The 25,625-nt window shown below is 51.3% G+C and overlaps 2 protein-coding genes across 2 annotated transcripts; one reads left to right on the top strand and one right to left on the bottom strand.

Annotated features, from left to right (window-relative positions):
- The first annotated feature begins 224 nt into the window (after nt 1-224).
- PALM3 (paralemmin 3) lies at nt 225-8,970 on the top strand. The gene is made up of 7 exons (XM_059918294.1): nt 225-365; nt 2,997-3,045; nt 3,945-4,025; nt 4,548-4,690; nt 4,829-4,913; nt 6,598-6,643; nt 6,740-8,970. Exons 1-7 carry the CDS (start codon nt 325-327, stop codon nt 8,731-8,733), a joined length of 2,439 nt encoding a protein of 812 aa, XP_059774277.1. The 5' UTR covers nt 225-324; the 3' UTR covers nt 8,734-8,970.
- A 145-nt stretch (nt 8,971-9,115) lies between these two features.
- Nucleotides 9,116-25,598, bottom strand: IL27RA (interleukin 27 receptor subunit alpha). The gene is made up of 14 exons (XM_059918291.1): nt 25,348-25,598; nt 24,787-24,904; nt 21,323-21,480; nt 21,083-21,240; nt 19,425-19,584; nt 19,047-19,120; nt 15,874-16,057; nt 15,600-15,788; nt 13,600-13,701; nt 13,367-13,525; nt 10,691-10,816; nt 10,212-10,305; nt 9,933-10,026; nt 9,116-9,813 (listed from the first exon to the last, which is right to left on the bottom strand). Exons 1-14 carry the CDS (start codon nt 25,445-25,447, stop codon nt 9,559-9,561), a joined length of 1,971 nt encoding a protein of 656 aa, XP_059774274.1. The 5' UTR covers nt 25,448-25,598; the 3' UTR covers nt 9,116-9,558.
- Nucleotides 25,599-25,625: the final 27 nt, after the last annotated feature.

The following is a 25,625-nucleotide window of genomic DNA, read 5'->3' as shown; positions in this document are numbered from 1 at the left end:
CCGTCCACCCGCTAGACCACACATGTGAGAGTGTGTTTGCCAGGAGGCAGCTGAGTGCAGCAACGAGGCCACTGGCTGGTAAATAATTGATCAGGACAGCTGATAGTACCTCCCCAGAACTGCCCGCCAGCCCCCAGCCCCCCTCGCCCCGGCCCATGCGTCTCCCGCCTCCTGGCCCAAACCAGCTGGACCAGCTCTCCCAGTGCCCGCCTGCAGCCCCCCCCCCCCACTTCCGACAGCCAAGTCACAGCCTCCAGGGCACCTTTCGGCAAGCGGGTGGTGGGTCCTGGACTCAGAGACCAGAACGTGGGCTTCTGGGCAGAGATGGCCCTGCAAAGCCAGGTGTGGTCTCCGGCCACACCCATGTAAGTGTCTGGGGTCAGGGGGGCCAGTGGGCAGGGCCTGGGAGGGGTTCATGGAAGACATTGGCCTTTCCACGGAGCAGGGGAGGTGAGAGCTCCAGCTAGCCTCTCCTAAGGGGGCCAGGGAGAGTGAAGGGCGGCCGGCAGCCAACCCCCCCAGGCTCTTCAATGCCCCCCTCCCCAGAAAGTTGGGTGGGAGGTGTGAACCCTCACCCCCTTCTTTTTTGGGGATTTTCCGCTGGCAGGCCCAAGCCCAAAGTCCAGCCTGGGGGGTGGGGCTATTACTTGGGTGAGGGGCAGGGAATGTCAGGGTCTCTCACTCCTATGTTTTGCCTCTAGAATCATCCCTCAGTGTCCAGGGTGGGAGGAAATGCTTGAGATCCAACAGGAAAAAGTTAGCAGCTCCCAAACTGGGAAAGAGAATGGCAAAATGGAAATGATCACCTGCTTAATGAAATGACCACCAACTGTTCCTGGTGGGGCAAAAAGCCACCACCGTGAATGTTCTTCTTGTAGAGTTAGAGATAAGCAACATCTAACGAAATGTGCAGATTATTTTAATATTCGAGGTGTGAGGGCTTTTTAAAGTAAGAGGGTGGAGGGGCTCCAGAGGTTTGTAAAGAGTTCTGGAAAAGGGGCTCCCCCCAGGGACCCCAATTTGGTTCTTCACTCTTCTGGGTTCCCCGTTGCATTATTCACCAACTACAAACCTGGTTGCCTAGCAATGGGAATCCGATCCTCCCCCCAGCAAGGAAGAGGCAGGGAGATTACATCTTGGGGGTGGGAGAGCAGAGGGGGGGACTTTAGCCTTCCCCCCAGGGGCAAACTTATTAACAGGGGGTCTGAGCTTCCTTTGGGATACCTTGTAAAGCATGACTTCAGCATCCTGCCCCAACTGGAATTGGGGACACCCCAGACTGATCTCTTGTCTCGTGGCCGTCAAGAGGAGGATGCCTAGACTTCCCTCTTCCCCACAGTGTTCCCAGTATTTGGGATCTGAGAGCCTTGAGTTCCAATCCTGACTCAGGGACATGAGACAAGTCTTTTTGCCACTTCTTGGAGCCTCAGTATTCTCATCTGTCAAATGGGGACAGTACTACTATGGATACTTACCTTCTAAGATGGTGGAGAGGGTTAAATAAGTTACTGTGAGTAAAGCATTTAACAGTGCCTGGCACGTGGTGTGCACTGGCTAATGGTTGGCTGATTTTCTTCTCAGTTGGAATGCCAACTCAGCAAAAAGTTGACTACAGTGTCTCAAGATCAGGGCAGGGAGGCGGAGGGGGAGGTGGCTGTGGGAGCCTAGCGAAAGCCCCATAGAGCACTTAGAGTGCTATAAATAGTAAGTGCTAAATGTGAACTCACTATTATACCTTCATGGTGAGGCCAGAGAAAATCTGGGAAGGCCCCACCAGAGTTTGGGCAATGAGGTTAGCTAGTGCTCAACTTAATAAATGTTTGAGGGCTTGCTCTGTGCCCACCCTGGGCTAAGTGTCAGGGCCAACAGGCAGACAGTTACATCCTTCTAGATATTGGCCTGTGAAGCACCTGCACATAGTCAGTGCTCAATGCATGTCTCTGATGATAGGCTGATGTAATGATGACTGTCCCTGAAGTGTCCTGCAATACCAGTCAGCCTCCAGCTTCCAGGGGGAGCCCAAATGGACTAGGGGTGGCCCTGGAGGCTGGGAATTGGGGATCCTGGGGTGCTTTGAGGAGGACAACGATGGGGGTAATCTCAGGTTAAACCTTAAACGGTGAGTCACCCTCCCCCTCCTCCCAGTTCAGAGTCCAGCACTAGGCAGTGTGACCTGGTGACCCTTGCCCCCAGGGATGGTGGCTTGCAGGTGGAGGAGGCAACTCCGGAGTTACCATGGCAATGGCATGTGTCCATGTGGGATGGACACTTTTCTCCCCAGACTCCCTCACCCCCCAGCGCTTAAGGGATGCTGAGTAGGAGCCAAGGTCCAGAAAGGGTGTGGAAATGGAAAAAGACACAGAGCATGTTCGGGTTTGGTGGGATTCGAGAGTTTCTGGGAATGGCTATTATAATTAATCAAAAACATTATTAGTCATGGGAATTATTTAAATTTTTTTTTTTTTTTTTTTTCTTTCTGGCTGTGCTACACGGCTTGTGGGATCTTAGTTCCCCGACCAGGGATTGAACCTGGGCCCTCGGCAGTGAGAGCATGGAATCCTAACCACCGGACCGCCAGGGAATTCCCTAAAATTATTATTAATAATAAACTATGCTACTGTTTTGGGAGCACGATGTCCTAAGTTTTTTCCTGCATGGATACTTCCTTGCAAGGCCATCTCTCTCTGCAAGGTGAGGGTCAAGCTATCCCGGTCCATTTTACAGATGGGGAAACTGAGGCTCAGAGAGGTGTTGTCAAGCCTAGGAAGGGATTTAGCTCAGTCTGTCATGGTCTCTGCTCTCTTCCCCTCACAGAACCCCTGCCCTCTGCCCCGACTCCTCCCAGGTGCAAAGGGGAAATAGAGGAAAGTGCTGGGTTTTGGTTGGTTTCCAAGCAGCTCAGGGATCTTGGCTCAGAGAAGGGTATTCGAGAGGCGAGCCTGCTGAGGTGTGGGCCCCTGGGAGACCCCTTTGGCAGCCCCTCCCTCTCCCTGCAGGCCCATGGCAGAGAGCTCCCTCTACCGGCAGCGGCTAGAGGTCATCGCGGTAAGTGAAGCCCTACCAGTGCGGTCAGCCTGGAGCCCTGGGCAACCCTAGCCTTGCCCCAAGCCCTTTCCTCTCCCCCCTCCTATCACAGGGAGCAGGCCTAGGACTCTGAAGGTGCGGGGAGCACCCTCAGCTCCAGCCTTTCTCGGGGCGCCCCACCTAAATCCTCAGGCCCCTCCGCTCCCCAGTTCCTCTGATCACTGACACCCCTAGAATGGAGAGCTGCGAACTCCGCACTCTCGAAATCTATAGCATCCGATGCTCCATTCTTGAACCCCAGTCTCCAAGATACCCCATGTCTGAACCCCATCTCTCAGACCCCCGTATCTGGACCTCATCTCTCTGAACTCCCATATTTAAATCTCCATCTCTGTGGACCACATCTCTCTGAACTCCCCATCTCACTAACCCCCATCTCTCTGGACCCCTTCTCTACATCCTAGTCTCGCTGGATCCCCATGACTGCCCCTCCATTTCCGACCCCCCCATCTCACTAGCCCCCTCCCTTTGATCCTCATATCTGGACCCCCATCCCTCTGAATCCCGTCCCTCTTAACCCCATATCTCAGACACCTCCCACCCCCGGATTCCCATTCCAAGGCCCTCCCATCCACAGACCCCAGTTCCGCGCGGGCGAGGCCTCTGCAGCATCCCGGGCGCGGCCGGCCCCGCCCCCGCCGGCCCCGCCCCCACCCGCTGCTGAGTCAGGGCCTCCGCAGCCCCCTCCCGGCCCGGGGCCCAGACTTGTGTTCCGCCCCCGGCGCGGCTTGCAGTCCCGGGAGTCCCGGGAGCCCCGGGAGCCCCCGGGAGCCCGGCGGAGGAGGGAGGGAGGAAGGAGGGAAGGCGGCCCCGCCCGGCCCCACCCGGCCCGCGGGCAGCTCCGGGTCCTCTGTGCGCAGGAGAAGCGGCGGCTGCAGGAGGAGATCCGCGCCGCGCGCCGGGAGCTGGAGGAGGAGAAACTCCGTGTGGAGCGGCTCAAGGTTGGGGGCGGGCAGGGGCGCCTGCTTAGCCCGGGCAACGAAGTGGGGGTGTCTGTGAGAGTCAGTTCTGGGAACCAAAGGAAGATCTGTCTAAACATGGGAGGCGGCATTGGTTCCAGCTTTGGGGGCGGGCGTCTTCCCCAGCTTGGGAGAGTGGGTGGTTGTGATGGGGACATTTGTTCCACCTTTGGGAAGAGTATGGGGACAATGGAGGTGTTTGTTCCGCTTTGGGGTAGGGAGGGGCTAATAGGGACATTGATTTCACCTTTGGGGGTGTCTGTCCCATTCTGGAAAGGTTGGGGAGATTGATGGGTGTTTTTTTTTCCAGCGTGGGAAAGCTATGGGTTGGTAACGGGGTGTCTGCCCCACCTGGCATTGTTGGGGCACGTATCCCAGCCTGAGGGAGAAATGTCTGTCCCATCTGGGTGGTTGTAGGGCAACAAGAAATCGGCCCAGGGTGGGACGTCCAGAGGGGGGCGCTACATGAGGTGGGGTAGTCCATGTGCCCCTTGCCATGCCCAGAGGAAGTCTCTCCGGGAACGCTGGCTAATGGACGGGGCAGCTGAAGAGCCAGAGCGGCCCCAGGACCCCACCTCACAGGACCCGCACTCACCTGAGGACCAGGCTCAGGCCCGCATCCGGAACCTGGAAGGCAGCTTGTTCACGTGAGTAGGGCCCCTGCCTGACAGCTTTGCCCCAGCCTGACTAGGCCAGGCCCCTCAGCCCACTCCAGTTGACACTTTGGGTGGGGTTGGTCCATAAGCCTGGGGTCCAGGCTCCCAGCAGCCCCTTCTCTTCCCCAGACTCCAATCCCAGCTGCAGCTGTTACAAAGTGCGTCCACAGGTGCCCAGCACAAGCCCGCAGGCAGGCCCACCTGGCGCCGACAGGTGAGGAGCTAGGGGAGCAGGCGGTGGGAGGAAGGGGTGTGGCAAGCAGACCCCAAAGCAGGACCTCTCCGAGCACAGTTTAGATTCTGGGTCCTCTGCTCTGTGGTCTTGGGCAAGTCGCTTTCCTTGCCCAAGCCTCAGTTTCCCCATCTCTAAAATGAGCATAACAACAGCACACACCTGGAAGAGGTGTGAGAGAGGGTCGGTGAGATCACAGCTCAGTACTCGGAACAGGCCCAAGGGACCGTTTTGATATATGGTTGCCAATATGACCTGAATGAGGAAAGCAGTCAGCAAATGTGGGGAAGTGTTCATGGAATTCACTCTCAAAGGTGGAGAAGGGTCACCGTGAGATGCTCTCATGATTTGGGGCATCTGCATGGCTTTTGGAGTTTTGGGTTTTGTTTTGGTAATGCCTCTATTAAGATACAACGCAGGCCATACAACATACAGGTTTTTGAAAACCAAGACTTCACATTAAAATCTGGCTCTCTGGGTTGTCCTTGAAGTCCAAAGATCCAGTAACATTTGCACCTGGCCACAGTGAGGTGTGGGTTTTCCAGAGTCCCCACATCTCCCTGATGCTTTACCTTGGATCCCAGGTGCCTGTCTCAGGACAAAAGGGGAGAGGAGACCTTTAATTGGGATAGGAAGCACTTGTTGGGTTTTTAGTCTAAGCCGGGAATTCCCTGGTAGAGATGCGCAAGGCATGATTCCTGGCCCAAGAGAGCTAACGGTCCAGATGAGGAGATGGGGTGCAAAGAGTGTGAGGGGGGAGCCCAGGATATAGGGGAAGCTCATAAGAAGCACCTGAGTGAGGTTGGGGGCTCAGGGACGGCTTCCTGGAGGCAGTGACATCTATGCTGAATCTGGAAGGGAATCAGGAATACAGGCAGAGGAAACAGCCTGGGCAAAGGCCTAGAGGCTGGAAAGAGGAGGGTAGGATAGGAGATCTGTGGGGTTTGGCATAGGTGGCCTGCAGGGCTGTCCTCAGCTCCCCTCCCTTGGGCTCATCTTTCCCTTGATCCCTTCCTCACTCCACTCTAGCCACCCTGACCCTCTGTTCTATTCCTTGAACTTGCCTAACTCACTGTAGCCTCAGGGCCTTTGCATTTGCTGTCCCCTCCGCCTGGAATGCCCTTTCCCACCTCTTGACTCAAGGCTGGCTCTTCTCACCTTTCAGGCCTTTGTTCAATGTCACCTCCTCCAAGAGGCCCTCCTGCATCTTATACCTAAAAGAGGCACCCCATCACCTCCCAGGCATTCCCCAGCCCCTTATCCTGCTTTTCTTTTCTTTTCTTTTTTTCCTATCATAGCCCTTCTCACTCCCTGAATTACAGATTTGTGTTTTATGTTTATTACCTGCTTCCTCCCACTGGAATGTAAGTTCCAATAGCAAAAGGCTTAAGTGTCCCTTAAGTAACCTCAGTAGCTGGCAGAGTAGGTCCCCAATACAGAGAGATTGGCTGCATGGCTACAATATTGATTGGGCACCTACTGTGTGCAACGCAATGGAGCAGAGGGAGATAGGACAGGTGAGGAAGGCTGAGGTACAATAGAGGGTTTGGTCCTGAAGGTAATGGGGAGCCATCGATGGTGTTTGAGCAGGGGAGAGGTACTGGCATGCAGGAGGCTGGAAGTGGAGATGTGGGCTGGCCTGACCTTGTTTCTGCCATCCCTGCAGGGTCACCGTCCTCTATCCCAGCCCACCGTGGAGGCAGGTCCTGCAGGTGGGTGTTTTGAGGTCTGGGGGTCGCAAGAGGAAGGGCCTGAATCTCACTCTGTTGCCCCATCTCTCCTTCCCCCTTCTCCTCTGACGCCCCCAGGCCAGACTGATCTAAACAAGAGAGCCTCCATACCAGCCGGACCAGTGGGCACATACCCAGAGTCCCCCTCTAAGTCCGGAGACGAGGCTGTCGGGGCTCCACCAGCCCCAAGGAGGATCCCTGGGGCAGCAGGGCCCTCCTCAGAAGCCAATGGCCCCTGCCCTGGATCCAGCCCCCCTCCGGAGCAGGAGCCGAGTCAGGGAGGGGCAGCATCTGATGGGGGAGTGAATGAGGCCAAAGGAGGAGGCATGGTGAAGGTGGTGTGGGAGGGGCTAAGGGCCACGGAGGACTGTACCGCGGGGGCCACAGGCCCGGAGCTGGAGGCTAAGGTGGAGGAGATGGTCATGGAGGCCATCGGGGACAGACAGGAAGCCGGACGCCCAGAGCTCCCTTCGTGGGTCAGGGAGGACAGGGGTATCGTGGAGGTGGTCTGGGAAGGGGTGGGAGGCACAGAGGGCAGCGACTCAGAGGCCATGGGGGAGGCGGGCAGAGGCCTGGAGGCTGCACAGACCAGCTCACTGAGGCTCCAGGAGGGACCGGGGGGAGCAGCTTCTGGGGAAGGGGAAGGTGCCCCCAGGGGCAGCCCTGATGGTGATGGGCAGGGGGGCTTTGGAGGAGCGGAGGGGTCCTTCATTTGGGTGGAGAGAGTGACCCTCAGTGAGGAGTGGGAAGAGCTGGTGGTGGAGGGGGTGGAAGGGCCAAAGGCACTGGGAAGGGAGGGAAAGGATGAGAGTCCACCCGGGGCAGGCGGCAGAGGCGGGGAGGAAACGTGGGAGGTGGAGAGGAGGTGGGCAGAGGAATCAGCGGGGAAGAGAGGAAGTGAGGGAAAGGCAGACGCGGAGCCAGAAGGAGCAGAGATGTCACTGGTGGTGGAGAGGAAAGGAAGCGAGGAATCCTTGGAGCCGGAGAGGAGAGGAGTCGAGGAAAAGGTGGAGACAGAGATGGGAGGAGGTGACAAACCACTGTCGGCAGAAAGAAAAGAAGTTGAAGGACCTCTGAGGGCAGAGAGGGAAAGAGGCGAGGAGCCGTTGGGAGTAGAGCAAAAAGGAGGTGAGGAAAAGTTAGAGGCAACTGAAGAACCATTGGTGACAGAAAGAAAAGAAGGTGAGGAATCACTGATGGTAGAGAGAATAGGAGGTGAGGAAGCATTGGAGGGAAAGGAAAAAGGAGATGAGGAATCACTGAAGGTAGAGAGAACGGGAGGTGAGCAGCCGTTGGAGGCAGAGGCAAAAGGAGGTGAGGAATCACTAAAGGTACAGAGAACGGGAGGTGAGCAGCCGTCGGAGGCAGAGACAAAAGGAGATGAGGAACCACTGAAGGTACAGAGAACGGGAGGTGAGCAGCCGTCGGAGGCAGAGGCAAAAGGAGGTGAGGAATCACTAAAGGTACAGAGAACGGGAGGTGAGCAGCCGTCGGAGGCAGAGACAAAAGATGAGGAATCACTAAAGGTACAGAGAACGGGAGGTGAGCAGCCGTCAGAGGCAGAGACAAAAGGAGATGAGGAATCACAGAAGGCAGAGAGAATGGCCGGTGAAGAGCCATTGCAGACAGAGAAGACTCAAGGAGTTGAGGAAGATCTGAGTCCAGAAGAGCAGAGAGAGTCAGGAGGAGGAAAGGAATGTCAGGCAGAGGAAGTGAGTGAGGAAGTGGCCCCCCTGGGGGCCAAGGAGGAGCCAAGGCCGGAGGAAGAAGGACAGCAGCCCCAGGAGAAGCAGGAAGGCTTCCCAGAAGCAGAAGCAGTGAAGCCCCAAACCTCTGATGAGGGCCAGGACCCCTCTGGGGATGCCACCCCCCTCCTGGCAGAGACCCCAGCTCAGGAGCAGCCTGCTGAGTGCCAGCCACTGCTTCAGGTGGAGGAGCCCAGGGCCAACCCCAGTGCCCACACTGTGCCCACCTATGCGCCTGCCCGGCAGCCGGACCCATCTGCCCCTCCTGAGGGCGAAGAGGCGAGCGGCCCTAAGCAGAAGACGTGCCAGTGTTGTGCGGTTATGTGAGCCCACGCCCTCTACCCCGCTCCCAGCTCCTCTCACAGCTACCTCGGCCTCTTGGCATCAGCAGATGGTCCCAGGTGCAGACAGGGCACCACGGGACTGGTGATGGCACCTGGGAGCCAGCTGGTCCACATGTCCATCTCTACCTGGGCTTCCGGACCCCTTGCCCGCTGCCTGTGACCCTGGCCTCCTTCTGTGACAAAGCCTTTATACTTGAAAATAAAATGTTGAGCATTTGGACAGTGTGAGTGTGTGTGTTGTTGGCACAGAGCCACCTCACCGGCTCCTGGTGGGAAGTGGAGGGCTTCCCTCTGCTAGAATCAAAGATTATGAATCAGTGAGAGTGTAGATACGGCTGCTGTAACAAAAAGACCTCAAGCTACAGTAGCTATCAAAACAGGAAGAATTTATTTCTCTGGGCATTTCTGATCCATGCGATCACTCGGGAACTCTGGTTCCTTTCCATTTCTTGCTCCACCTTCACCTTGGGTATGGCCAAAGCTGGATCACAGGGCACATCAATGCTCCAGCTCATGCGAAAGAGCCCCCACGCAGACCCACTGTAGGCACATGTCACCTCTGTTTATGTTCCACTCATAAGAACTCAGTCCGTGGCTGCACCTAGCTGCAAGGGAGGCTGGGAGTGCACCCAACTACAGTTCTGTTATAGCAGCAGGACAGATGTGGGGAGGCAGCTGCCACTCTGGATTTTATATATTTTTCTTTGCCCCCTCATCCATCCGTATATTCCCTGTAGGGCCAGGCCCTTTGCTGTAGGGGTCCTTCAATCTCAGCTTTTCCTTGGCTGGGTGTCCTCAGGCAAGTGACTCAGCTTCTTTGAGCCTCAGTGTCTTCATCTGTCGAATGAGCACCCCTCTCCCCTCCTGGGGTTGGTTCCGTCCATAACCTGGAGCCTGGGGTGTGGCCCAGAAGGCCCAGCTCCTCGGGTGTGGGCAGGAAGTGTTTCTCATACCCAGAGTCCAGTGGGGCTGAGGCCTGGGGGGCCTCCGTAATCGGTACCTGCTCTATCTCCTCCACTTCCAGGATGGGCGAGTCCCCAGGGGGCTGGGCCTGGGGCACCTCCTGGGAAGAGAAGAGGCTGAGATTCCTCCCCTCATACCCCCCGATTCTCACCTACTCCCCACTGTCCGAGCTCTCCCCAACCCCCCCGAGGGCCCTGACAAGCCAAGCTTTCTGCTCACCTTCATGTGGGGCAGGCTGAAATTACTGTTGGCAGGATCAGGAACCTTCTCCCAGACCCAGTGGGGTAGTACCTTGTGCCGCAGGTGGACGCACCTGGCAAGCAGGTAAGAGTCAGGGCAGGGAATCCAGGCGGCTAGACACCCATGCCCGGATTGTAGGGTCCAGGAACGTCACAGAGACCTGAAGCATCATCCCCTTCCCGCATCTCCCCCCAAGCTCAGCTAACGCCCAGCTGCCCTCCCAACCTGGGCAGAGACCCATGTGTCTGACAGCCTCACCTTCCGGAGGTGGCTAGGCTCACGCCACAGCCCGTCAGGAGCAAACCCCATATGAGAAAGACAACTGGCAGAACTTTCCATTTCAGGGTGTTATCTGGAAGGGGGGGGAGGGGCAGAAGAACATTTGGACACAGGGAGGTGGGGAGGGGTCAGGGAAGGCTCATGGGTGGAGCTGGGAATGGGTAAGGGAGGTGGATAAAGGGGCCTATGAATGGGTAGGGGCTAAGGGTGGGGGAAATCTTGGGGCGGGAGTGGGGCTTGTGAAAAGGTCAAGGTCAAGGTCAGGGATGGGGTGAGAGGGTCAGAGACACACATTGCTTGATAATCCACAGCAGTATTTAGCAGCATCAAAATGCACCATCAACATCCCGAAGTCTAAATGTTGTCCACCCCCTGAAGTTCAGTAATGATTAGATAACCCCCTCCAATGCCCCCCTCTCTGGGCCCCCTCCCATGGCAGTCCTGCCCCAGGCCCGTACCTGGTAGGTGAAAGCGGAGGCTTGGACCCGGTGGGCCCTGTCCTGCGATGGTGGACGCGGTCACCCACAGCTCACAGGTACCCCAGTGAAGGTCGGGCAGGGTGATGGTCCGGGTGCTGCCACTCACTGAAGAACACACCCAGAGCGGTTGGGGAGGCAGTCAAGTCCCATCTCAGGACCTTTGCACGTGCCATGCTGTCTGCAACACTCTCCCCCAGATATCCACATGGCTCCCTCCTCATCTCCTTCAGCTCTTTGCTGCAAGGTCACCTTCTCAGCGAGGGCTTCCCTGACCGCCCCCGCCCCACGATTAAAATAGCACCTGCTCCACCACTCATCTTCCTTGCTTTATTCTCTAACCACCACTTATCACCATCTGACACACTGCTTAGACATTATTTACTTTGTCTATACCTGCATGTCCCCCATTAGAAAGTTAGCTCCACGGGGGCCATATTCCCAGCACCTGGATCAGTGCCTACACACTTGAGGAGCCAAGTGCTTTTGAGAAAGCACTCAAAAAAGATATACAGGGGACTTACCTGGTGGCACAGTGGTTAAGAATCCGCCTGCCAACGCAGGGGACACGGGTTCGAGCCCTGGTCCGGGAAGATCCCACATGCTGTGGAGCAACTAAGCCCGTGAGCCACAACTACTGAGCCTGCACGCCTAGAGCCCATGCTCCGCAACAAGAGAAGCCACCACAATGAGAAGCCCGCGCACCGCAACAAAGAGTAGCTCCCGCTCGCCGCAACTAGAGAAAGCCCACGCGCAGCAACAAAGACCCAACGAAACCAAAAAAAAAAAAAATGATATACAGTTGACCTTTGAACAATGCAGAGGTTAGGGGTGCCGACCCTCCACTCCTTTAAAAATCTAAGTACAGTATAATTTATAGTCCACCCTCCTTATCTGTGGTTCCTCTGTATTCCCAGTTCCACATTTGCAGATTCAACCAAACGCAGATGGTACTGTACTATTTACTGTTGAAAAAAGCCATGTATAACTGGACCTGCGCAGTTCAAACCTGTGTTGTTCAAGGGTCAACTGTATATCTGAATAAATAAAAGGATGCATGAGTATCATATTCCTCACCTGCACAGAATCCAGTGAAGGGAAATTCACCCCAGACGAGGGGAATACATTTGCACCTCCCGGAATTGTTTTTGTTTACTTTTTAACTGAATTGCCCTTTTTGGTTTTCAAGCCAAGAGAGGAAGCAGCTTTTTGGTTTGTTATAGGATTACAGGAGACATGACTACGGATCAAGATATACTGCCATAGAAAGATGTCCAAGTTAAATCATCAGGTGAGAAAAAGAAAGTTGCAAAACATCACGTTCATAAGCTTCAGGGGCCTATAACGTAGTCCTCTTTTAATTATAGGTACATGTACACATAAATATATATGATTTTTAACCTAATGATATCTATATACTTGTGCAAGGTGCAATCATGGCGAAGTATCTATGTTAAAAAAAAAAATAGGCTTTATCGGTTAGAGACAAATGCTGAAGTACCAAATTGTTTAGGGGTGAAATGATGCCAAAGGCTCTAGAAAAAAAAAAGTGTGGGGATAAATTGAAACAAGATTGATAAAATGCAGAAAACCATTGAAACTGGATGGTGGGTACACAAGGATTTGTTATACTATTTTTCCGACTTTTGTTTGTGCTTGAAATTTTCTATAATAAAAAAGTTTAAAATTTTCAGAAAACACAACTCCTATCTCTATGTTAACGTACGCATGGCAAAATATGGAAGCTGCGTTGTCAGTATCGGTGAAATGATGAGAATGACGATATACTTGAGTATTCGTCTTTAATGTGTCGGTTTTTAAAACAAGAACAGATAACTTTGGTAATTAGAAAAAAAAGGGTATTTTGAATTTTTATTATTTTTTTGCTTTTTCTTTTTATTGTATCTATATGAGATGATGGAAGTTAACTAAACTTATGGGAATCATTTCACAATATAGGTAGGCCAAACCGTTACACTGTATACCTTAAACTTACACAGTGATGTTGTCAATTACATCTCAATAAAACTGGAGTGGAAAGGGTAAAAAAGATATTTTAAAAAGGAATTTGTGCTCAGAGGAATAATTTAGCCTACACCCAAAGGTATAAAAAAGAAATACAAGTCATCTTTAGGGACTTCCCTGGTAGTCCAGTGGCTAAGACACAATGCAGGGGACCTGGGTTCAATCCCTGGTCAGGGAACTAGATCCCACATGCCACAACTAAGACCCGATGGACCCAAATAAATAAATAAATTTTAAAAATCATATGTAATCCTACAGTCCCTATTGACATTGTGGGGGAGTTTCTTTCCATATTTGTGCCTCTGCTTCGCTCAGTGCTGGGTTTATTTTACAAAAATGGAACCATCCCACAAAGTTTTACAATCCTTTTATCTTTTTCACTTAATAAAATATGACAGGCATCTTTCAATGTCAATAAATATAGATCGGAGTCTTCATTCTTAATGGCCAAATGACAGTCTATTACACTGAAAGCCACCTGGGTTATTATTCACTAGGGAACCCATGATAGCGTGTGTTCTCCCAGGGGCTGAGAGGGAGCCAAAGGGGCCCATCTGGGGGTAAGGGGAGGGGTAGACTGATGGGTGGGTCTTGTGGGGGCTGGGAGCAGGGGCAGGAGGCAGTGGAGCTCACCATTCATGCAGACAGAAGGCCTGGTCCCACTCTGTGCACACAGGGTGTAGTGGGTGAGATGGCCCCGAAGTTGGTGCCTTGGGACCTCTCCCCACGCTACAGCAGGGGTCCCTGGGGGGGCATCCTGGAGTCGCCAAAGCATTGGCCCTGCCAGGGGTACTGGTGAGAGAAAGTCAGCGGGTCAAGTTCTGCCAGGGTTCCAGGACCCTCCATCCTCCAACCCCACCACTTACCTAGTTCTTCTCTGAACTTCCAGACTGAGGGGGCAGGGGCCAAGCCCCAAGGAGAGACTGCTGTCACCGTGATTTGGTAGGGGACCCCTCCTTCAAAATCCCCTGAGTGGGGGAGGAGCAAAGACCAGTTAGAGTTGGCTCCCCTCCCCAACTCATTTCTTATTTTGTAGGCATCTTCGTTTGTGTCCCCAGAAGGACACCTTGATATAAGAATTTGAATAAATGTAATTTATCTGGGAGGCAACCCCAGAAAACACCAATAGGGCAGTGGGGAAGTGAAGCAGGGAAGGAAAGTCACCCAGTAAATATGTGTTAGAGAACAAGTTCCCAACGTGGCCAACCAAGGCTCAGTCCCGCTGGCGAACTCTGTGTGGCAGTAGAGAGCACAATCCTGAGCACCATCCCACCCGAGGAGGGTGGGAGCTGGGGTATTTATCCATCAACCATTATCAGTCATTGATAGAGGGCTGCATCTGAGGGACCTTGATTTCCCGGCACTTCCAGCTGTCCAGGCGGGCAAAATGCTTCACATCAGAAAAAGCCCTCAGGCCAGGAATGCAGGTGCCAGAGGCTGGGAGATAGTCAAATGCTGGACTATAAGTGGGGCCCTGACACCAGCCATCACAGTAAGTAAGGCTCCTGAAATCCCTTCTCAAAACCTAATGCTGCCATATGGCCTTCCCCAACTGGGAATTTTCCAGAATTGGGGCTCCTCTTCTTTTGTCCATATATACTTATGGGTCTTGGGACTCTGTCCTAAATCTCTAGCTCAACACCTTCTCATGCTCTCCCAAGTTCTTTACACCAAGGACAGACTCCCCAGTGTTAAATCTCAGCCTAGAACTTATTGCTAGACCTGAGACTTGAGTATCTGATAGTCCCATGGACAATTCCACTTGGATGAGCACATCAGGTGCAACATATCCAAATGGGTCCCCAAAATTCTGCTCTAAGACTCCCCAACAAGAATCTGCCTGCTTCTCTCCCTTCCTTGGTCCCCACCTGGTCCAGTCCCCACCATGTCCCACTTGGACATACGCAGTCCCTTCTCCCGGGTCTCTTACCTCCAACCCTTGCCCTCCCAGTCTGTTCCTCCCACAGCAGCCAGGGGGAGCCTGTAAGCACCTGAGTCAGGACACATCCTTCCTCTGCTCAGAACCCTCTGTGGCTCCCACCTGACTCAGAGCAAAAGCCAAAGTTCTCCCCATGACCTACAGGGCTTTGCACACTCTGCCCCATCACCTCCCTGCCCTCACCTCCTCCCACTTTCCCCCTTGCTCATTCCACTCCAGCCACGCTGGCCTCCTCACTGCTGCTCTAACACATCAGGCACAATCCTGCCTCAGGGCCTTTGCACTGTTTGTTCCCTCTTGCTTTTCCCTTAGACATCCTCATGGCTCTCTGTCTCGCCTCCTTCAGGTCTTAGTTCAAATGCCACTTTCCCAGAGAGGCCTTTTCTAACTTTTTTTTTCTGAAATAGCTATCCTCCCTCCTCTCCCTTACCCTGATTTACTTTGCCCCAATTACATTACAGATGTACTTGTTTTTTGTTTCATTGGGTGCCTGCCCTACAAGATGAGGATGGAGATGTTGGTGGGGATGAGGGTGGGGATGCTGCTGAGAGGAGAGTAGGATGATGGTTCAGGGTTTAGCTTCAGGAGCCTGGCTATGTGGTTCAAATCCTGGTTCTACCACATAATTGCTGTATGGCCTCAGGTGAGTTGCTTAACCTCTCTGGGCCTTTTTCCTTATCTGTATGATAATAACAGAAACCTACTTTATAAGGAAGTTTGAATGATTTAATGCTTATGGTAAATGCCAATACACATCAGCTGCCATCACTGTGTACCAGTGTCTAGAATATGGCCTGGCACACAGTAGGTAGTCAATGAATATTTCTGGCATGAATTAATGATACTTGAACACTCTCTTCTGCAAATCCAGCCATCAGTCTGCTCTCCAACAGCTGAAATGGGAACCCAGGTGTCCTGGGGCCTCACCTGGCAACACAGCACTGAGGTTTCCAGGAGGAAGCCAGACCCAGTTGAGATCCTCCAGGGGGTCACCATCTCGAGCCCAGTCCACCACATGCTCCTGCAGCTCCCCGGACCCCTGCTGCCAAGTCACCAGCAGATCCGAGCTTGCAGGGATGCTGCTGACCACCACGCCGTGAGGGGCAAAGCCTGGACCTAGAGGATGAGGAGGAGAAATCTCAGCTGTCCACTCGGGAAGTCCCCTCTTGCACTTGCTCAGAGGAAGCTCACAGCCTCTCACCCAAGCAGGCCAAAGAGAGGTTGGTAGGAGGCTCCCAGCTTGTGGCGTTGACGGCGGACACCCCAGCCCACTCCGCTTGAGTGGGGATGGAGAAGCTGCAGCATGGGGTCTCCTCCTGGTTCACCTCCTGATCTTTTATCTGGAACCAGACTCTGTAGCTCACCTGCACGCAGTGCCCCGAGGCCTGAGGGATGAGGGGAAGAAGCGGTTAATATCTCCCATTTATCAGGCACATACTGTGCTTCTCAGTGAGGTCACCTGACAAACCAGTCTGTGAAATATTTTTGTTTCACTCTAAGATGAAGAAACCGAGTCTCAAGAGTGGCTCAGTGGCAGAGGTGGGATTAGAATACAGCTCCTGGGCCAGAACTAGGGTGAGGTGAGTGAGGCACTCACCTTGGCGGCAAAACAAGAGAAGATACCAAAAATCCAATCAAGATAAATTATATTTTAATGCAATATTTTTTAAAAAAATTTTTTATTGAAGTATAGTTGAATTACAATGTTGTGTTAATTACTGCTGTACAGCAAAGTGACTCAGTTATACATATGTATACATTCTTTTTCATATTCTTTTCCATTATGGTTTATCCAAGGTATTGAATATAGTTCCCTGTGCTATACAGTAAGACCCTGTTGTATGCAATATTTTAATCAATCAAAATTAATGCAGGGATTTCCTTGGCGGTCCAATAGTTAAGTCTCCATGCTTCCAATGCAGGGGACGTGGGTTCGATCCCTGGTCGGGGAACTAAGATCCCACATGCGGCTCGGCGCGGTCAAAAAAAATTTTTTTTAATTAAAAAAAATTAATGCAAAAATGAAAAACCATGACAAACAAATTATCAAGATTTTAACTAAAGACAGGATCTGACCATGCACTTATATGACCCTGTCTTCCCTCACCTTACCTTAGTCTGTCGTGTGCAGTTCTTAGGGACTGCAAAATTCCCACTGTTGTATAGAGGAGTAATTACGCATACCAAAGAGGATAGTACCCTCCAGAGTGCTTTGGGGAAACTTGTGAGAATATTTGGTTGCCTCAATGATTGGTATTTGATGGGCAAGAGCCAGGGACACTACCCTCTCCTAGAAACAAAAAAATTGTCCCACGTCCCTTGTGACTTTTGAAGGTCATCCCAACTGGAAACTTCTGTAGATGAAAAACCTGTCTAATAATTTTAACTGATCCTAGAACCAAACACATTTTGATGTATAAATACAAAACCTTTTGGGACCTGGTTTTAACATTCACTGAATTTTAAAATATTCTGAACATATGGGGACTTTCTAAGCACTTTTTATTATCTATTTCCAGTACAATCTGTGTTCTGATCAGAGAATTTTTCAATGTGCCCAGCATCACCTCATCCCTTTGAAGTCCTTGGAAACCAGCTCAATAGCCTAGCATGTGGATGATTTTGGTAAATGTCCTGTTTGCATATGGAAAGAATGCATGTTCTGATGTTTCCTATGTGAGTCCATTAGGTTGTTTGTTATTTATATGTTCAGATTCTCTGGATCTTGACTTGTTTTTCCATCTGCTTGTTATGAAATTACTTAGAGGGGTATGTTAAAATCTCCCACGACGGTTGTGGATTCATAGAGTTCTCCTTGTAGTTCTGTCAATTTTTACTTTATGTATTTTAAAGCCATGTTATGAGGTACATACAGATTTAGTATTCATATCATACTGGTGAACTGAATATTTTGCATTATGTAGTAGCCTTATTTCCCCTTTATTTTCTACTGAATATTACAATACACTGTACACTGTATGTTATAATACAATATACTGTATTATACACATTTTAAAATATACGTATATATGGGTTATATTAGCTATGTATTTCATTTCAGTATAGTAAGGGGGCATTACAAAGTATGTGTTATAAAATAGAGGCACAAGGGACTTCCCTGGCAGTCCAGTGGTTAAGACTCTGCACTTCCAATGCAGGGGGCACAGGTTTGATCCCTGGTTGGGGAACTAAGATCCCACATGCCGTGCAGCATGGCCAAAAAAAGTAAGAAAAAAAATGAATTAAAAAAGTAATAAAATAGAGGCACTGAAACTGTGAATTAAGGTTTGAAAGCCAAAGAACTTCAGCTCTGCCACTTAGCTGTTGTTTGGTTTGGGGTAGCCTCTCTATGTCTCATTTTCTCATCTGTAAAGTTAGTTAATGTAAATAAGTGTTGTAGGCGAGGACCTGGCACATAGTAAGAGCTCTGTAGGTATTACGCATGGTTAAAGTTAGTGATATTAGATTGTGTGGCCCAAGAAAGTATGAGCCCTGTTGTTTCGTTTTTTGCCGTATTTATTGTGAGCCAGGGCCTTGCAATGTCTGGAACACGGTAGGTGTTCAGCAGATGTGCATCAGTGAGGACTGTTTCACTCTTGTCTGTCATCTCACAATGCCCTTTAATACTAGCATCAAAGCCCTTAGCATATTCTGCTATATTTTGTGGAGCTGAGTCTAGTCTTGCTTCTAAATCTTTGCACCTGGTGTCCCCCCTGACTGGAACACTTGTACCCATCTTCATGTCTCAGCTCAGATCTCCCAGATTCAGCCAACATTGGTGGAGTCTTTCTCTGCACCCAACACTATGCCAGGACCTCTCTGAGCATCCCCTCCTTGAAGCCCTGAAGCAACCTCAAGAGAGCAGCATAGTAACCTTTGTCTTGTTTACATCTTTGTTTTTGGGGGGTTTTTTGGTTTGGTTTGGTTTCTTTGTTTTTTGTTTTCTTGGTGGTTTTTTGGTTTTGTTTTTTTTTTTCCCCACTGCTCAGCTTGCAGGATCTTCGTTCCCAACCAGGGACTGAACCCAGGCCCTCGGCAGTGAAAGCCCAGAGTCCTAACCACAGGACCACCAGGGAATTCCCTACATCATTGTTTTTTGGGTTTTTAATATTTATTTATTTTATTTATTTGGCTGTGTTGGGTCTTAGTTGCGGCATGCAGGATCTTCGTTGTGGCATGAGGAATCTTTTAGTTGCAGCACGTGGGATCTTTAGCTGCAGCATGTGGGATCTAGTGCCCTAACCAGGGATCAAACTCTGGCCCCCCTGCATTGGGAGTGCGGAGCCTTAGCCACTGGACCACCAGGGAAGTCCTCTACATCACTGTTATTTGGGGTTTCCTGACATGTGCAGAGATATGGTCCTCACAACTCACCTTCCACAGAAGCAGAGGTTCCTGTCCGCCTGGTGCCCCACAGATGTTCCCTGATATCCACACATCTTTTGGAGCTGGCAAGGATGAAAAAAGGAGAGACCATGTGACTAAGTTCTAGCCAATGAGATATGAGATGAAAGATATGTGCAACTTTGGGGTTGTGCTCTTAAAGTGCAAGGGCAGGCTCCCCGACTCCTGGGGTCCCACTGCGCTGGAGTTGTCTTCAATTTTTTTTTGCTGTGTGAGCTTGGGAAAGTTGCTTAACCTCTCTGAGGTTCAGCTTCCCCAACTATAAAATATGACAAATGAGAATGGCATGATTGGCCAGACTTCCAGGAGAGGGGCTGAGGGTGTAGGGGTAAGCCCAGAGATCCTCACCAGAGGGTGGTGTCTGGAAGGACAGAATGGGGCTCCACTCGCTCCACAGATCCTCTTCTTCTTCCACTTGACAGCGGCCAGATACCTCATAGCCAGTGGCTAGCTCCAGGTCCTGGATATCAACAGGGGTCAGGGGTATGGACTTCACTTCTGGTTCCAGCTGGGGGAGAGACAGGGGAGAGTGATGAGGCTGAAGATTGAATTGAAAGTACTTGGCCTTATATGTCAGTAGGATGACCAATACTGTCCTGCTTTGCCTGGGATCAAGTGGGTTCGTAGGACACAGGGCTTTTGGTTTTAAAATTGGGACAATCCCTGGAAAAAAAGAAACAAGTTGATTATCCTCTGTGCCAGGTATAGCGGTAGGTGGTAAATTCTATTATTAATATTATTCTCATTTTACAGATGAGGAAAACTGAGGCCAAGAGAGGGGAAGTGACATACCCAAGGTCACATAGCTGGTGAGTTCTGGAGCTGAGATTCATACCCAGGCAGTTAGATTGCAAAGTCTGCATCTTAGCATTGCTCTGAATTGCATGAATATTCACAGTGACAACAACTCTGCTCTATATTGTAGTGTTTTGCATGAAAAGCTGTGACTGAGACAGTGGGTTATCCCCAATATCCATTCTCCCCTTCTTCCTTTGGAAATAGAACCCTTGCGTATCTGTCGGGAACATGTGTGTCAAGAATAAAGACTACATTTCCCAGTCTCCCTTGCAATCAGGTGAGACCATGTGACTAAGTTCTGGCCAATGAAATATGAGATGAAAGATACTTGCAACTTCGGTGCTGTGCTCTTAAAGTGCATGGGCAGGCTCCCCAACCCCTGGGGTCCCATTGCACTGGAGTTGTCTTCCATTTATTTTGCTGTGTGAACTTGGGAAAGTTGTTTAACCTCTCTGAGGTTCAGCTTCCCCAACTATAAAATAGAGATCTTAAAAGCATCTACTATATAGGGAGGTTGGGGGTACTCATCAAGATAATCCATGCAGATTGCTTAGCTTGGGCCCTGATGCGTGGCAGGTGCTCAGAAATGTGAGCTGCTTTTATTACTTTTGAGTGTTTACTGAAAACCAGGCTCTGTTCCTCATCTGTAAAATGGGTAGGCATAAAACACATCTACCTCAAAGAGTTCTTGTAAGGATCCAATAGACAGCTTAGAACAGTGTCTGGCACACAGTAGATGCTAAGTGTCTGCGGTTAACCTCTTATTTTAAGGTTAATGTAAGCTATTTGACGATTTTTATTCATTCACAAAAATGTTAGAGGAAGTTTACTGAGTTTCTCAAAACTTTCAAGTGGAAGGAATTCCCTGGAGGTCCAGTGGTTAGGACTCCTTGCTTTCACTACCGAGGGCCCGGGTTCAATCCCTGGTCGAGGAACTAAGATCCCGCAACCACAACCTTGCGGCGTGGCCAAAAAAAAAAAAAAAAAAATTCCAAGTGGAATTTGGATTGGGACTGCATGGAATTTATAGATTATCTTGGGGGAACATTTTTTAGCTGAACAAGATGCATGTACAGGCCTTCTGTGAGGAATGTGGACAGACTCAGGGCCAGCTGAGGAATGAGCTCTGAGCTAGGTGTCTGATTTGGGAATGATGTCCCAGGCCCCGCCCAGAGTAGGGTGGGGGGAAAAGGGTCCCTGACACTCACCAGCGTCCAGGCCATCTCCTGGCATCTTCGGTAGTAGAACTGGCAGACCAAGACCTTATGGGGTGGCCACACAGGAGGGGCCCATTGGACAGTGGCCTCTAGGGGATCATCCTCTGAGAAGTCCACATCAGGGTACAGCTGGGGGGCATCTGGCTTCACTGAGGAAGGGGAGGTGCATTGAGCCAGGGCCTCCAAGACCACCCACCCCACACATAGCAAACCCCCACTCCCGCCTGTTACTTCGGGTTTCGAGGTTCACGAAGACTGGGGGCCAGAGAGGTTGGCCTGCCTTGGCCACCCAGACAAGGAGTTCGTCAGACGTGGTAAGCTGTTCCCGTGGAATGGTCACCCAGCTCTGCCCAGTGGGCACTGCCACAGTCCAGGTTTTGTTGGAATGGCTGTGAGGAGAGACGCGAGAATCGGGGCAGCATACAGTGGGCTGGGCCCAGAGCCGTAATGATAACATATTTTCTGCCTGGGTTCAAATCCCAGTTCTCCTGCTTCAGAGCTGTGTGACCTTGAGCAAGCAACTTAACTTCTCTGTGCCTCAGTTTCCTCATCTACAAAACGAGGGTGATAAAACTGCCTCCTGAGGGACTTCCCTGGTGGTCCAGTGGTTCAGACTCGGTGCTCCCAATGACCACGGTTCGATCCCTGGTTAGGGAACTAGATCCCACACGCCCCAACGAAGATCAGTGTGCCACAACTAAGACCCGGCACAGCCAAATAAATAAATAAGTAAATGTGTTTTTTAAAAAGTGCCTGCTGAAAGGGCTGAATAGGGGAGGGGAACAATGAGATGAGAAATGGACTGCATTTAGAACAGCAAGTGTCAGGGGCACAATACATGTTATATGAGCATTGGTTATTTTATTTACTGAGCACCTATTACATATACGCACATTTACTTCTATGCAACTGTTCAGTCAGCAAATATATACTTCTGTTGTAGAAGCTGGGAATAGGATTATGACCAAAGCAGGCAAGGACCCACTATCCGGAGCTGGTGTTCCAGTGGGGGAGGCAAATGAGGAACTCAAAAATATATAACTGAATAACTGATGGTGGTATAAGCGATATAAAGAACAATAAAGCAGGGTGAGGAGGATTCAGTGTGATGATGGGATGAAAAGTGACAGTGCTATTTTAGGAAAGGTGGTCAGGAAAGCTCTCTGATGAGACTTTTGAATGAAGGCCTGAAGGATGTGGTGTGGAACCACGCGATACCTGGGGAAGAGCATTTTAGGAAGAGGGAGCAGCTGGTGCAAAGCTCCTGAGGCCAAACTGTGCCTGGTGTTTTACGAAGAACAGCGAGGAGGAGGCTTGTACTCTGGAGTAGAGTGAGTGAGCGAGAAAGTGGGAGGAGGTGAGGGCGGGGAGGTGACAGTCAAATTATACAGGGCCTGATGGGCTGCAGGAAGGATTCCGGCTTTTACCCTGAGTGAGGTGGGAGCCCTGGAGGGCTGTGAGCTGGGGAGGGACATGCCCTGATTCAAAAGTACACAGGTGTGGGACTTCCCTGGTGGTCCAGTGGTTAAGAATCCGCCTGCCGATGCAGGGGACAGGGGTTCGAGCCCTGGTCCAGTAAGATCTCACATGCCCCGCGGAGCAACTAAGCCCGCGAGCCACAACTACTGAGCCTGTGTGCCACCACTACTGCATACTGCGCGCCTAGAGCCCGTGCTCCGCACCAAGAGAAGCCACCGCGATGAGAAGCCCACGCACCGCAAAGAAGAGTAGCCCCCAATCGCCACAACTAGAGAAAGCCTGCGCACAGCAATGAAGACCCAACGCAGCCAAAAATAAAATAAATTAAAAAATAAATTAATTAAAAAAAAAAAAAGACTCCGTGCTCCCAATGTAGGGGGCCCGGGGTTCGAGCCCTGGTCAGGGAACTAGATCCCGCATGCTGCAACGAAGATCCCACATGCTGCAACTAAAACCCAGAACAGCCAAATAAATAAATAAATAAATATTAAAAAAAAAAATAAGAACAGAATTTCACAGGTGTCCTCTGGATGCTGTGGTGGAGAACAGACCATGGGGCTAAGGGTGGAAACCGAGTCCAGGGAGGAGGTGACCGCATGGTCCAGGCCAGCGATGATGGGGACTGGACTATGGTGGGGGCTGAGGAAGTGAGGAGTGCCAGATTCTGGATAATGTAGAAGGTAGAGCTGGCAAGGCCTGCTGATGGATCAGATGTGGGTGACAGAGAGAGAGAGAGAGAGGAGTTGAGGACATCCCAAAGGGTTGGATTTCAAAGGTTCAAATCAAGGCCTTCAGAAAAAAACAACAAAAACACATGTGTTATGTTATGTTGCTGGTAGGAACATAAAATGGTGTAGCTGTTGCGGAAAACAGTTAGGTGGTTCCTCAAAAAGTTAAACACAGAACTGCCATATGACCCAGCAATTTTACTCCTAGGCATATACCCCAAAGAACTGAAAACAGGGACTCAAAAACTTGGACACATTATGTTCAAAGCAGTGCTAGTCACGATCACCCAATTGCAATTGCCCAATGGTGGAAACAACCCAAATGTCCATGAACAGATGAGTGGATGAACATAGTATATCCATACAGTGGAATATTGTTCAGCCACAAAAAGGAATGAAGTTCTGATTCGCCACGACATAAATGAACCTGAAAAACATGCTAAATGAAAGAAGCCAGATACAAAAGACCACATGCCATATGATTCCATTTACGTGAAATGTCCAGAACAGGCAAATTCAGAGACAGAAAATAGATTAGTAGTTGCCAGGGGATAGGGAGTGTCTGCTGTTGGGGATGGAACTTCCTTTAGGGGTGATGGACATGTTTTGGAACTAGATAGAGGCACTGGTTGCACAACGTTGTGAATGTACTCAATGCCACCGAACTGTTCACTTGCAAACGGTTAATTTCATGTTATGTGAATTTCACCTCGTTTAAAAAAAGGGGAAGACCTTCTCTTACTCCCTCATCCTCTACCAATTAAAACCCTAGGCCCCCCCTTCTGGACATGGATGGTGGTGATGGTTGCACAACAATGTGACTCTACTTAATTCCACTGAACTGTACACTTAAAAAAGGCTGAGAAAAAAAGGTGGTAAATTTTATGCGTATTTTACCATCGTTAAAAAAAAAAAAAAAAGACCAGCCTCCCATCCCAGTTCCCATCTTCAAATGTTCCTTTCCCTCTCCTCTCACTTAGCCAAACTTGAAATGAATTTGTGTTTCCATGTGTGATTCATTGTGAAGCAACATCAGTCACCCCCTCAGAATGTGGGCTCCACGAGGCTTTCTGTGTCTCTTTCACCGTTGCATCCCCAGCACCAGACCAAATGATCTTTTCATATGCTCAAAGAGGTTAAGCTATTTGCCTAAGGTCACACAGCAATAAAAACAGCTTCTAATCATTAAGCATTTTCTTTTCCAAGTGCATAACTCACTGAATTCTCAGAACCAACCTTGAGAGGCAGGTTCCATTATTATCACTACTTGATACAGGAAGAAACAGAGGCTCAGAGAGGGAAAGTGACTGGTCCAGGGTAACACAGCAAGGAAATAAGGGAACCTGGAATTGAAGGGCTTGAGAGTGGGGCAGGGCTGGGGGGTGCGGATGGGCAGGACTAATGGGTCCTCTCAACCTGAGAAGTCTAGAACCTGAGTGGTCACTCTTCCAAAGCCTCTGTTTCCCCAAATCACTCCATTGTACTCACTACTTCTGGCTCTGGAGGTACAGCGTGGAAGGGGCTCCCAAGTCCCCAAGAGGCTCCCATGAGCAGTTCAAGTCGCCCAAGGGTCCAAATCCATAGCACTGCAGTGGCCCAGGGCTGCCTGGAGAGGGAGGAGGGAGGGTCCGAGGGAAGGGGGTCAATTCCCCCAGCCGCCCTCCCACCCCAGAACTTGAACTCCCCCCACCCCCGACAACTGTGGAGGGCGATCCAGGGTCCCTTACGGAAGTGAGCAGCAGGAAGGGGGCGCTGGGCACCGCTCCCCAGGCTTCGGGCATAACTCCTCCCTTCCCTCTACCAGCCACATCCTGTTACCACCCGAAGAGCCCTTTCCCCTACCACCCCCCAACCCCGGACCCTGGCTCCCACCTCCCTGCCGCCCATTCCCCAACTCCTCTCCTCGCCCGGTCCCTGCCCCCGGGGGGGAGCAGAGTGGCATCCGGACCTTTGTCATTCATTCCGCAAACTTGCGGTTTACCCCGGAGGATGTGCGCTTTCGCGGAGCGCGGCGGCAGAGCGCCGACACGAGTTCGCTCCGTAACTCACCCTGGGGCCGAGTCCTGCAGAACAGCAGCGTCAACAGGGACAGCAGAACCAGCTTCGGCCGCGGCCGCGGCGGGAAGGGAGCGGCCCGGGTTCCCCGCATGGCGTCCCCGCACCCCCAGTCCGGCCCGGCCCTGCCCGGCCCAGCGCTGCAGCGCGGCCCGCTTAGCTCTCGGGGTCCAGCGCCCGAGCAGCGACGGGAAGCGCAGCCACCCCTCCCAGCCGCCTCCGCACCTTGCGCTTCGGCTCCCCGCCCCTTAGCTGCGCCGGAAAGTCCCTCG

The sequence above is a fragment of the Balaenoptera ricei genome, chromosome 3, assembly GCF_028023285.1.
Source record: "Balaenoptera ricei isolate mBalRic1 chromosome 3, mBalRic1.hap2, whole genome shotgun sequence".
Taxonomy (NCBI): domain Eukaryota; kingdom Metazoa; phylum Chordata; class Mammalia; order Artiodactyla; family Balaenopteridae; genus Balaenoptera; species Balaenoptera ricei.
Note: the sequence above shows the minus strand (reverse complement) of the source record. Positions and strands in the feature narration are given on the sequence as shown.